The following is a 14,744-nucleotide window of genomic DNA, read 5'->3' as shown; positions in this document are numbered from 1 at the left end:
AAAGGTCTCTAACAAAAAATGAAAAGATAAAATTACTTATCTCCAGTAAGTTTTCATTTTAAAGACGGAAAAGCAGCTTCTTGCTTTTAATCTACTTCCGAGAAACGTGATTTGGTGAAGAGAGGACAACATCAATTGTGTGTAGGAAGCTGCACCAAAGCTAATTTCTCTGCAGCCCCTCTCTGTTGTACTGTGGCAATCAACTTTTGGGGTAGAGTTACAGATGCAGACTAGGAATCAGAAATCCCAAATGTTCCTCCCCCGGCTGCTCACATTTGGCAATGAAACCAAGAGGGAGGTGGTGTTAAATTTTGAATAACATGGCCCCCACCTTCACAGCAGTACTGGAGACGTGCCTTTGCCAAGGTAACTAGCGGTATGCAGCCTCAGCTACCCCACATTCACAATTAAGATGTATGCTGTCAGGGACATAAATGATACAAAAGCACAGTCATAACAACTCACTGAGCCCTAAACAGTTGGCTAAAAATACCATAATATCCCTAATGATATATCCCCAACTTCAGGGAATCTCTAAGACCAGGTTTAATTTTAACAACAACATTTCCACGGTTAATAAACCAAACAGGAGCCAAGATGAATCAACGGTACTTGCTCAAAATAGTATTTGTAATAATTATATATCCTACATGGAAATTCGTTTCATACAACAGTTAAAGAATCAGTAACTATATAACTCTAGGAAACCAGAACCTCATTTTTTTCTCTTTTATGAATGATAGGAACTCACTGGGAATCCACACAGCATGCCCATGTAGAATATTAAAAGGAATGGCTTCAATTACTTATCTGTGAGTGAAGAATTAGATATTGAAGTACTACCACCAAGAGCCAGAAAAGGTACTCCTCGGTGTTCTACTGCCGGAAAATCACTAATCTAAACAATCTTGCGAGAAGCACTTTCGGAATTTACGATTATTTCTAGAGAGCAAATTCACTCTATTATGCTGAAGGCCTAGATTTCTATAAAAATGGAATTTTATTGATTTTTATAGGAAAAGCAAGAAAGAAATCTTTGTGGACAAAAGGTGAATGGCTTCCTTCACATTAATCCTATTCAGAATGTTCTCCAAAGAGGACTGATATCCAGTAATGCCACAAATATCTGTCCAATTAGAAACTAAGGTCACAGAGGGAAGGAACTTTATCCTGCAGACTTCAGTCTCTTTCAAGGTGCTGCGCCCAACAAAGCACACAGAGTAGGCTTTCGTTAAATGCCTATCAAAGGCACTAGTTACCACCAAAAACATTCCTCCCTGCACTCGGGAATATAATGCTCCTCAGAGACACGGACTCACTCAGGAACAGAACTCTGAAGGCAAATTAAGTCACACACTGACCTAGGAAAGCTAAGGGAGTGCAAGAAAGGGTTGAAGATGTTATACCAGGCTCTTTCATTTAATCATGGAGATCCACTCCAGCTGGCCCAAGAGAAGAGGCCTTTACTGAGCAGAAACGAGGATAATCCAAGAATCTGGAGGGAAGAAGCATTAGCACAGCGGGCTTCGCCAGAGTTCAGGGAGAAGGCATGCCCTCGTTCCTGCTGGCCATCTACTGCTCTCTGCACAGATCTCTGCTCTTCTCTGGCTTCCCCTACCCTTTGCCTGTGACCTGTTTATGCCTGCCAACCTTCTCTGCATTGAGGCGACTCTTGATTCATCCTTCCGGCTTTGCCCCCTCAGCTAACTGCTTCAGTCTCTCAATTATCTTTTCAAGCAAGGCCACAAACATCATAGATTGCCATTCCATATTACTACTCTTTCAAAGAGCTAAAGATTTTGCTAGCTGCCTTATTATTTAGTTCAGAAGCCTAAGGTGCAAAGCTGACTTACTTAATTGATGACCCCTCCCTATTCCTACTTCTAAACATACACTATCCATAATTCCACCTTACCTCTCCTGTCTCTTGAGCCTGCTTTGACTACTTGTTCCATAGATATTTTGTCATTGTAGTCAAACAAATCCAGTTTGGTCTCCTAGCCTGTAAATAAGCCCAATCAAATTAACACTCCCTAAGAGGAAGAAAGCTTCCTAACAGAACACATAATTTGCTTCTCGTGAAAATGCTACTTTCAAAAGTAGCCTCACTTCTGCTAGGAACTCAGTTACTTTGTGCCATCATAGCTTCCACCTATCCCTGTGAAAGTGCCGACTCTAAACAGATCTACCAATGTACAGTGGTAGTGACTTAGGCATTTTGATGGTTAAATGTTAACAAAGCAGAAGCCATGGATCTTATCCCCATAGGCAAGATGACCATATAAACTATCATCCAAAACAAGGATACCTTTGAGAGTGAAAGGGGACACTGTTTAACAGTTTGCCTGGTTTAATGTAATCCTGCACACAGAGACAACTATGTTCCATATCATGGACTCCGACTCTATGGGACATAGTAGCAGAGCCTAGAAGGCAACCCAGGTCCCCACGTAAAATCCGAAGACCCTTCTTATCTCTCACAGAACTAGTTCCTGAAATGTTACCCAGGGTCCTCAGTTCAACAAATTGGCATTATGCTACTTTGGGTTACTGGTCATAGATGATTCATTATGCCCGCTTCTCAATTCCTTAACTTCAATTGTGTCTAACACTGTAATCTTATGTAATATGTACCATAAAGGCAATTGCCCAGTTCTTTTTACAGTCTCAAATATACCATATATTCAAAAACTTACCATGGTAAGGGGTCATTCTAATTCACGGTATAAACAAAGGAACACATCTCTCAGTTACGACCCCAAACCAAAAAAGCTTAAAAAGATAAAATATATAATCAACAATATTTAAAGGCTACTGGGTTTTTGTTTTCCACTGCTCCACTTGCCATACATGGTATTTGCTGTGGGCAAAACCAACTCCAATTTCTTCTTTTTAAAATCTTGCAGAGAAATAAAGCATATTTCCTTCCGTTCATCTTTTCCCTTATAGCCTGGGTAAGCTGAAGGAAAAAAAAAGCTATGATTATTCTCATCTATTAAGTTATCTTTTCATAAGTAGAACTGCAAACCAAGGAAAGAAGAAAGTGGATATCCAGACAATAACTACATTCCTTCTAGGAGTAAATATTTCACCATCTCGGTTATTCTTATACAACAACTACGAGCATGTGCTGAATACAGAACTCAGACAAAAACATGAGACACAGCAGTGTGCAACTTACATACTGTGCCCACTTCCCACACTGTTTCTGCAGACAGATTTAATGTGTTGTGCCAGACCAATACTGACAACAGAAGCTTCAGCTTTTATTGCTGTTAATACCCTGAGCAATTACTGTAACTCAGCAGGAACCTCTGCCCCAAACAGCAACTGTAACATTATAATCAACATTTCATAAGAGATGCTGTTCAGACATGAAGGTACCTGCTAATGTGCTAAAATTGTACAAAAAGGGATCTGAATCTAATAGGTTAAAAAAAAAAACAAAACCTTTGCGATTTTTATTTCACAACTATATCTTTTCCATGGTACACTGGTATTATGTTTGGTTTAAAAAAAAAAAATCACACACAGAGAGGATGAGCAGGGACAGAGCAGTAGCAGAGGCCACGGGCAAAAGAAAATTCTCAGGAAACAAGACCACTGCCCAGATTTTCAGATGTCAGTGCAGCATCTGCAAAAAAAAAAATCTTTGGAAGGAAATATATAATAAATAGCAAAGATGTCTAAAAATGGCAAAACTTCATATTGACATAAAATCTAAATAGAAAGCATTTGATTTACAAATTTAAACTGTAAGACCTCCTTGTAAAACAAGCAGGGAACTTAAAAGCAGCCTACCAAGAATAAATAAGTCTTAGAAGTAAATGGCACATCTGACTTTCTTTTAAAACAGTAAGCATGTGTTACTTATGCAACAAAACTTTAATAAGAAAAAAAGATGGCATGCAATTTTTTTAACTAGCTAAGTCAGAATAAACTGGGTATTTGGAGTCATCAAAAATGATAAAAAGAAAGAAAGGAGATGCAGAGTTAAAGATCTCTCCATATCACATTACCTTTTTTTAGACTGAAGTATCACATACGGAATGTGAGAACACAAATATTGTCAAGTTACAAAGGGTTTTGGAAATAACAGCATTCAGATACTGATACATAGCTCTACAGAGCTAAAGAATTGGGATTTCTCTATACCTAAGAAGGGAGACAGTGGTTCACAACCTTCAAGTACAAGAATCCCTTTTCAATGTTTCAAAAGATCCCCCAATAGCAATACTCTGTTAATATTTCACATATCAGTTGTTTGAGAAAATACGTAATAAACTGATGCTTAACTGTGTATTGTCATTAACTATTAAGTGAATTTTTTTTAAATCACACCAGCATATTAACATATTTGAAAAGTAGTTGTACAAACACATGTGAGGCATATTTTGAACTGAGAATGTTTATTTGCAGACCTCTGTAAAATCTCTACAGATACCCAGGGATCCAAAGCCCCAAGTGTGGGAACCACCGGTCTAAAACCCAGAGATTGCCTAATGGGCAATATCAACACCTCTAAACTTGGGGAAGGTTTGTAATGAGAAAGTACTGCAGCCATGCCATCCCCAACCCAGAGTTCCTTCCCCCAACCTCCATCACCGGGTGACCCCAAGATACATTCCAAACTCACTAAAATCTCTAAGGAAATGACAATTGCCACCCAAAACTAGTCTCTGGCGCATTTATATTCTTTTTTTCCAACTCACCACCAATTCCCAAATTTACTTTAGGCTCTTCACAACGGCTGAGAAGAAACAAACTACTTCAGAAACTCAAGAAAATCTCTGAAATTATCGTCAAAACAGCTACTAGAGAAATGAAAACTTTGGGAATACTGTTCAAAGTACAAGCTTTGTAAGTGTTATAAAACCAAAAGGATAAAACTGGTAACTGCCTTACACGTGTGCTGCAGCTGCCAGGCAGTGAGCACTCAGAGGTGGCCTGGTTACCAAGTCCACAGCCAGGAAGAAGCAATCGAGACAGACAGCCAGTGGAACTGGAAAAAGAGAAGGCACAGAGGAGAATCAACAGCACATTAAAAAATGCTTACCAGTTTGAAGTCTTGAATGCTACAGATGAAATACGGCGTGTTTGGCCTCCGACTCTCGATATACACACAGTCTTTAAAAGAAAAAAAAAATTTTAAACAATGCTATTTACCATTAAGGGAACAAAGACAGGGCCCATAAAGCCACTGCATAAATAAACACATGACAAAGCATATATCTTATATAGAAAAACATTTTTCAAAGATAAACTGTAAATTACAAATAATTTTAAGCTAGAGGAAAACAGTCCTTGGGGTTCTTATTGACCACTTTTCTGGTAATTTAAACAACCTGATATAAAGCCTTAATTATTGTTTCCAGGGTACTTGAAGAAGGGGGAGAAAGAAATCCCATAGGATTAACCATATTTTGATGAAGAAACTTCAATCAAGGGAATTACTTGATCACAGCTACACAAGACAAAATTTTGAATGTCTTATTCAGAGAGATGCTACCATGTCTTCACAAAGAGAAATGGCTTTGCCAAGTGCTTCTTTATTTTCAGTAAATAATTTGTGAGGAAATAAATGAAAGATGTAAAGATGACTGGCTTGAACATACTACTACAATGACCTTTTCACCTAAACCAAGAAACAGAAAGAAATCTAACCGGTTGTGGATAACTTCCTACTAAATTTCAACTTAAACACATTTTATTTTCTAATTATAAAGAAAACCAAGGCACCCAATTGCAGATGGGATGCAGTAAACCAAACCACACTTTCCTCAAGGGAATAAGGGCGCTTTCTTAAATTATATTTGACATGGCAATGGTTGGGTAATTATTTCTGATGCTCTCAACAGCTGGCGTCTAAAGGCCTGCTCTTTTAAATGGCAGGTTAAGATAATTTTTTCTTTTTTTTAAGCAGCAACGATTTTAAGGAAGCAGTGGCTATAAAGGGACTTTAACACTCTCCACAGGGCAACCCAAGATCATCATAAAGCTTAAGATAGGATCCTCTATGTATTATTTACTGAGAACTAAAGGCATCTGCAGTCAATCAAATTTTCTAGGGATAATAACCATAATACCCACATTCAAAATGCCATTTGTTTTATCCCTCCTCATGACCCTTCATAATGAGCGTACCTTAGAATAACTCAGATGCTTAAGAATACAAGCAGATTCCTCTACTGCCTTATGTTACACATGCAGAGCCAAGAAAAAGAAAAGGAGCAGAAATATGGAGCCACCATCCCGTGGACAGCCCAGTACTACCACAAGCACTAGCTGACCCACTAAGAGGTAGGTCATGAAGAAAACCCTCACCAAGGACACTTCCTTCCAAGAAACTTTCTGAAAGACATCAGGATTTTTGTAGGCCAGAGTTATTCCAGAAAAAGAAGAAATCTGAATGCCAATCATCCAGGCATCCAGAATGTCCCAACTGATTTCTCTACTCAGACAGAGACTCAACAAATATTCGATCCCTGAATCCATGTACAACGGTAGAGCTCAGGAATAAACTGTTGACTGAACTTTCTATTTTGTTCCAGGGTCCAGGAGGCTAAGTAACTCTGCTGAACATTCAGGCAACATCCATTTAACATGCCAATCATCTTAAAGAACAAGAGAACTCTTCCTACTTCGGTAGGTATTTGTCTTCCTAATCCCTAATTTGGTATTCAACTAAAAACATTCCCTAGATAAAAAAACTGCAGTTCCAGTTTGCACAATTTTGGAACCCAAGGTTCTTAATTTCTGTGCCCCGGTCCCTGATGCACCGCACACCAGTATTTCAAATCTCTAGATATCAATTATTCACCTGTCTCACTCAACCTGAACACAGATCAGTCTTATAGACCCTCTTCTCCCCATCACCTCCTACAGACAGCCTTCTCTTCTAAATCTCGTAACACTGTCATACCGAGCTATATACTCACTGAGTTCAACCCAAATGGGTCACTTCCCAACTAATGACTTCTACTTCCTTAAAGTTCATGGGACTACAATGTGCTGCATACAATGGTCTGGTCCTGCACCACATCTCAACCTCCACTGGGCTATAGTATCCAAAATTCCACTACCTTGTCCATGCCAAACCCTCTTAACTCCTTCATTCCACCGGCACCCACTTTATAATGAGTTAGCTCCAGGGCCAATATATTCTCATGGTTCCTCTGTAAAGAAATGGCAACATCTCTTTTCTTTAAAAAGCTTCATGTATACTTTTCAGTATAATGTATATAGAATCATTTTAACTATAAACCTTCTAACTCTTGAGGCTTAAAGTAGCTACTAACTTGTATACAAAAAAGCTTTCCAGAAAAGCAGAATCTATATTCTTACATTTCTCATTTCAAAGTTACATTGAGGAAAATAATTATCTATAAATATACCTGGATGTAACACTCTCAGAGAACGGAGGAAAGGACTAGACTGGGATGTAGAAACCCTGGTATACCCCTGGTATCCCTGTGCCTAAACGCTTCTTAGCAGTCTTGGAGGCGGACTCCCACTTGTTGGCCCAAGGAATGCTGCCGTGAGAATAAGGCGGTGTGAAAAAGAACCTTAAACCTGACAGATGGAATTACCACATTTACTTATTAATGTCTTGTTAATAGATAAAAAGTCACCTATTTGTTTAAAAATCTACTATGTCAAACCAAACTGATCCTAATTCATATGTGAGATTTCCAATGCACATGCCTAATAATCTGTAAAATAGATCAGTGTATCAAGTGATCTCTATCAGTATTTGGAAACTTATACATGAAAAAGATACGCTCACTTCATAATTAAATGACAAAATTTAGAAGTTTATTTTATGCAAGTAGTCATTAAACACAGAACCACCTAAGATCAGGAGTAATATAAATTAAAATTTTTCACCATGTCTAACTTGCCATAGAAATGGGAAAAAAGATTGTTTTGGTCTGACTTCTTAAATTCATTTTAAAGATAAAAGCACAAAAAATTACTATAGAGTCAATTTTTCCTTTATTATCCTCCCATAAAAATTAGGGTGATCCAACTGTACATCCTAAGAAACAATTTGGAATTCAAGTCTCGGGGGGGAAAAAATCTACTTATTATTACACTTAGTGATTTTCAAAACAAGGTTAAATAAGGCCAAGTACTCATAAAAAATATCTCCCTCTTGTCTCATTAATTAAGCAGCTATTTAAGAAAATAACTTTATATAGATGTTTACAGTAAGCATAAAAATAAAGTGGTTTAATTTGGCCAAGGGCAAGAGGAGAACATAAGTCAAGAGCAATGTTAAAATCTCAGTTGGAATATATGCCCAGTAATCTTTTAAAGCCAAAATGATTTGCCAAGAATTTTAATGCAATTTACGAGTGCATAGATTGAAGCTAGTTATAAAATTGGTTTCAGTCAGCTGGATCAATGATCCTCAACCTGAAAATCTCCCATGGCCAACACAAGTACTACAGACATCTTTTTTCTAGGAAAGGAAAAAGGAAAGAGGAAAAAGGAAAGAGGAATGGAAAGAGGAAAGGAAAAAGGAAAGGAAAAGAAAGAAAAAAGAAGGCCAGCATTTATTTTTTATTACAAAGCTAGCAGTTCTGAAAAAAATGAGCAAAGCTGAAGTAATCCATTAAGTCCATAATGCACATTTTCAAAATTACCCATATGAAAATGCGTATTTACGAGATTGAGCAAATGGCTGCTGCAGGGCAAATATATATATATTTTTTTTAATCTTAAAATCAGCAAGCCTGAACTATGCCAGAGAAATGAGTGAGGCTATTACCATCGATATCAATTATTCAAACAATACATGATAACTCTTTTTTTTTTCTTTACTGGGGTGTCTAGAAATAAAACCGTGGGTCTAGGTTAAGACTTGCTCTCTAACACCAAACCTCTACCAGGGAATGGATCACATGATTAAGTGACCTCAAATCCTATATCCATGATCCATGCAATGATATTGAACAGGGGCATTTCTGGCTGTTTCTCACAACCTCAATATAGTTTTGTGTCCAAGAATCTTTTGTGTCATCTGCAAACAACAGAGCATTTGCTAAGCTGGGGAAGGAAGTCAGCCAAAACATGAAGGCAAAGAAAGCCCTCTCTGCTTTTCAATCCTCAGCAAATCAGCAGGTTTATGTAAATAGAGCAAGAGCATGGTCCTCTCAAGGGTAAAAACCATAGCCTGAAGCATCAGACAGTTTGTTATCCTGAAACACAAAGAACCCGTCAGCATCCTTCCTGACAGCCTCCTCCCAGAGCACAGTGGACACCTACTTCACCAACTAATTGAGCAAGCAGCGCTGTGAGCCCAGCATTAAAGCTGTGGTCACAATGTGCAGGCAATGCTCAGTCTGTGCTGAGCTCTGTCCTTTAAAGAATTTCCCTCCTGTTAATGCGTTTCTGCCCCCTTAATCACTGAAATACCTTCTCATCCCTTTGCAAGGTATGGCAGTGCCACTGTAATGTAATTTCCAATAGAAAACTTTCTACTTGTTTAAAGAAAAAAAAAAGAAGAAGAAAAGAAGAGAAAAAGCATGCATAAACAGACTTCCTCACAAACAAATTTCCCAGAGACACACAGTGTGGCACAGTGGTGGACAAGGAGGCTGGACTCTCAGGACTGCTCCATCCTTCTGTGCTCCATTTCTCTTACACAGGATTCCTCCACCCTGGAAACTCTGAACCATTCTGTGAGGTAACAGCCAATTGGTCTAATGTTACAGATTCAAAAGTCCACAAGTATCTCACTAGTTAATATGGGTGTTTCCAAATGTCCAACATGCAAAAAGGTATGTAGCTATATGCGCATGTGAGAAACAATACTGAAACCCCAATCTGCACTGCATGGTCTACAAAGGCAGAGCCTCTCACCTCTCCAGCAGCCTCCATCTGTACAACAGTCAAATCCATCATCATTCCTCACCTCTATAACAATACACTACATTCCACGGTAAACACTCAAAAACTATACAAGGAGCAATTGACCTGAACAAAAATGTAAAAACAGAAAAGCAGTTATATGAGATCCTATTAAGAACGCTGTTGTGTACTATCAATGTGAACATAAAGAATGCTGTTTTCTAATAAATACTTCTTTAAGAAATAACTCAATTTCAAGACGGTCTACTTCTAGTTTTCTACCAGATTCTTTTGTGAGGAAGGGATACCCATATCATCTAGAACAGTGGAGAATTAAAAAGGAAAAAGGAAACAAAAACTGGGAAAATAGCACCTCAGTAAGTGAAATCCTCTGAGTGCTTACTTCATCCTGTGTTCTGAGCCTGAAAACTATCACCAAAACTGACTTGGGCAACATCTTAAAGATTCTAAAGTCAGTGGGAAAAAGATCTCAAGTAACACACCCCTGGACCCTTCCTTTCCAAGCTTCATGAAAATTAAATCCCACATATTCCAATGTCTACAGATTCCCAACTAGCACTACCCAAGCGAGCACAGGCTTTTATCTAAAGACAGAACGCTGTATACTTCCAGCAACATTCATCTGTCTTTATCCTCACTGCTAACAGGAAATTAAATGAGAAAAACCAGCTGGGAGGCTGGGAGGAACAGGTCATCACAAACTGAAAGAGACTGTTTCAGTTTTCCACCTTTCCCTTTTCTCCTCTAGAAGTCAAAAAATCTTCTAGTACATCAAAAGCTTAAAGACTGATCCAAAACAATCATCTTTCTAACTTGAAGAAGTGATGCTGGTGTTCTGGAATAACTGCTGCAGCCAGATCCCACCCTACTTCTCAAATCAATCATCTGCTACACAGACTTGAAAACTCTGTACTGCCAGGAGCAGCAATCTTACCAGCTACACGGATATGCTAAGTATTGGCCCTGGGTTGACACTCTTACTCAAGCAAAGTGTCTGAAGCACTCTCACCACCATTTCCTTCTGCAAATGTTCCTTAAAAGCCCTCCTTGTGATCCACACTGATCCCAACTGTGAAAAAGACCCAAGCCAGCTTAACACCCAAACTCCAGTTAAGTGATATGGATCCCTCTTATAGTTTCTAACAACTGTCTGTGTAGAGCTTTTGTGCCATAAGAAAACACACAAAACCTAGTTGGCAGGGGAGGACCTATTTTACAAATCAGTGGTGGCCATCTGCCCTATGGAAGCAAAGCGTGTTAGTTAGGGCATTAGAGACTTGGGGGAGGGGAATTTCCAGCCTGCTCTCACTCTTGCTGCCCCACTGTACCTAGCTTTCTAGTGCTTGAGAAGGTGGGTAACAACCTGACCCCAAATCAATGGGTCCTTTCTAAAAAATGAATTCTGTGATAAAATCCCTAGTAAGTAGAGGATAACTGATTGCTAATGAAAACAACAGGTCCTCACGACAATGATTACAACTAGAACATGGCTGAATATGTACATTTAGGAACCCAACTCAAATTGAGTTCAAACACTTCTAGGAACAGTCTGCCCAGTAATCATAGGAAAAAATAACCAGCGACAGGCTGGAGTGAAGATTCCGCTCTCCCCATATGGCTGACAACAAACAAATCGCTAGTCTGATCTGGTGTCACATCCTGCAGAGCACATTTCAAGCAACACTGCTTGCTCCCTCAGAAAACAATGTGCTGGGAGCCTGGGCTTTACAATAAATGGTTCAACCAATTTGCAGTGTTCACTGGAAATACACAGAATTCTCAATGCCTGGGCTATAATTCTTATTTGGCAAATGATTTTATTATAAACTGGTATCATAGTGAATCCATTTTCTTTACGGGTTTTCTGCTAGTGTTTAATGGACTGTCAGGATAATTTAGATTTCATCTATTTAAACTCATTCAAGCCTGGCTCCTGATTGTACAGTAAATGGAACATATTTCTATTCACAGAAATTAATGACAGTTAATTGTAGTCTGCAGTTCACAATTTTGTAAAAGCAACTGTTCCACAGTTCAAGCACCAAGCTACAGAATTTCCCACACCAATTACTTTTTTGTACTTTATAGGCATCCATATCTTGTAAGCCTTTTTTTTTTTTAAGATTTTATTTATTTATTTGAGAGAGAGAGTACACGAGAGGGGGGAAGGTCAGAGGGAGAAGGAGACTCCCTGCTGAGCAGGGAGCCCGATGCAGGACTCGATCCCAGGACTCCAGGATCATGACCTGAGCCGAAGGCAGTCGCTTAACCAACTGAGCCACCCAGGCGCCCTAAGCCTTTCTTGTAAGACTAATGTATATATTCATATAATATTTCTACCCATTTAAATATTTATTACCAACTTTTCAGAAAGAGGACTTAAATATAACTAAAGGCTGGGAAAATAAAAGTTTAGTTGTCAGTCTGGACAGATGCTCAATTATTATGGAGTTTTTTAGCTAGCAAAACTGAAGATTAAAATTTCCTGCTTTACATATTTTTTTTTACTTACTATTGGACAATTCTCTTATATATTTCAAATAAATCACAATGTCAACATTGAGATTAAAAGTAAGCTAAATTTACCATATGGATTTAGATAATACATTTATTAATATGTGTCATGTATCTTACACAACACATATTAATAAATACTATACTGAATTGCTTCTGAGACTGATATTCTGTTTAACAGACATTTACCTCTGAGTTTTATTTACCAGACAACACAACAATCCCATGAGTGATTTCTCTTCTTGAGTGATTAGTCTTTCACCTAAGCATCCACACAGCTGTGTAAGATGCTTAAAGGAGAAAAAGGCATGAAAAAAAAGCACCTTAAAAGAAACTTATCAAATCAAGACCCAAATAATTATAAGGCAAGCATCCAGAATTTGCTGCCCCAAAACCATAACCACCAGAGTCATAGACTGACAAATTGCAATCCACACAAAAGAGAAGTAAAGGAAAACCCAAGCTACCGTTTTCCTTCCTTTTTTCAATGTGATATTTATATCTACTCAACTGGGTCCTGAATCTTCTATGACCACATCATGCCCCGTTCCATGAAATTCTCCATGCTGCTGCCCCTAACAGAGATGCCCTGTCTCCACCTGGTCCTACTGTAATTCTGACCAAACTCCAGGACCCAAATCAAGGTCTTCATGGTCCTTCATGTCTTACCCAGTATCACCAACTTATAATCCATCCTATTCAGTTGGCGTCTGCCCACTCACTGCCTCTTACTAACATGTAGTATTACTTTAATAAGTGTAATTTCTCCCTACAAAATGAAGGATCAAGGACTAGAATCCTGTCTACCTTTGTATCTTGCCCTACACCTCAGGTCCACAAAATGCCTTGCAGAGAATTACAGATACAGAAGTTTGTGTTCTTACGTTATTAGCTGATCAATTGGAAGCTAATACTATTGCTGACATCTAACATACCCCATAAAATTCTACTAGCTTATTCAAAGACTATTCCAGGCCTTAAATTTAATTCTCTGCTTTATAGAATTTTTTAGTTAGTTTATGTAATTTATATAAACCTCTAAGGGCAAATCAAACCTATTCCCTGACTCTCTTATTCTATCTGTACCTCTTCCCTCTCACCCTTAAATCCTTATTGTTTTAATTTGGGTTTTTGTTGTTGTTGCTGTTACTATTGTTTAGTCAGGTGCTTATTTTAAAATTAAAAACTAAAGATATTTTAAGAATAACTTAAAACTTCCAGTCAATTTCACATGACTGAATAAATATTGAGACCTCAAATTTTCATAACAGATCTTCAGCCCACTGTGAATTGTAAAATGTCATCTTCTAAGTACTCAACGGGTATTTGGGGGGAAAATTCCACCTATACAACAATTTCCAATAATCTAACTTCTTAGGATTCTACATGTGGTATTTTGCTTTAGAACATATACATCATTCTCAGGCTAAAAAGTACTCTACTGGGGGGGCAGGAGGGAGTAGGTGAGCTCTTGTCTGGTAATCTGCCGTCCACCTGTCACTTTTATAATCAAAATTAGCAAAGATCTATGCAAGGTAGCAGTATTTAAAATATCTAAATGCCTCTTGATTCCCAAATGAAATGAGAGATTTAGTGTATTGTTTAGACCATAAGAAGTTCTGGATGTTTTCTACCCAAAACTGTACTCAACACGCTTCAAAAAAATGATTGCAGCTGCTTTGGGCCAATATAACACTTAATGAGACTTTTACTTTTTGTAATTTGTACCTTGTAAAAATCATGTTTTGAACATCTGCTGAGATGAAATGAATCAGAACTCTGGGGGAAAAAATTAGACTTCTCCATTTTAACTGAAGTAGTAACAGACAAATCCTGTCGAGATTACATTAAAGTTAAAAAAATGAAGATAAATATATCCTACAAGAAACAGAATCATAAACTCCTAAAACATTCACACACAGACTTACTGGGCACCAGCTACATACCAGCTAGTGTCAGAGATACTAAGATGAATAAAAATATTGTCCTTCCCTTGACAAGTTCACCATTCTAATATCAGAGCCAGACATGAATAAGTAACTATATGTCTGCAATAATTTTAATTGCACTTGCATTTTGGTCTCTGTGCAGAGACTGCTGGCTGAGCATAACACTCATCCCCCCACCCTTTTTTTAAGATTTTATTTATTTGACAAGAGAGAGACACAGTGAGAGAGGGAACACAAGCAGGGGGAGTGGGAGAGGGAGAAGCAGGCCTCCCACAGGGCACAGAGCCCAGTGCGGAGCTCGATACCAGGACCCTGGGATCATGACCTGAGCCGAAGGCAGATGCTTAACAACTGAGCCACCCAGGCGCCCCTCTCCTTCTTCCTTAATAACAGAATATCTGCTGT

General features: G+C 38.4%; 1 protein-coding gene across 4 annotated transcripts in view; it reads right to left on the bottom strand.

Annotated features, from left to right (window-relative positions):
* The window catches only part of RERE (arginine-glutamic acid dipeptide repeats), a 411,621-nt gene that overhangs the window by 224,483 nt on the left and 172,394 nt on the right, over positions 1-14,744 (bottom strand). For all 4 annotated transcript variants that reach the window (XM_028108513.2, XM_028108516.2, XM_028108514.2 and 1 more), the window contains exon 3: positions 5,057-5,127. In XM_028108513.2, the coding sequence (XP_027964314.2) occupies positions 5,057-5,127 (71 nt within the window). The remainder of the gene's footprint in view (positions 1-5,056; positions 5,128-14,744) is intronic.

The sequence above is a fragment of the Eumetopias jubatus genome, unplaced genomic scaffold (genome assembly GCF_037043125.1).
Source record: "Eumetopias jubatus isolate StellerSeaLion01/CBP00866 unplaced genomic scaffold, mEumJub1_p1.0 scaffold_4, whole genome shotgun sequence".
NCBI lineage: Eukaryota > Metazoa > Chordata > Mammalia > Carnivora > Otariidae > Eumetopias > Eumetopias jubatus.
Note: the sequence above shows the minus strand (reverse complement) of the source record. Positions and strands in the feature narration are given on the sequence as shown.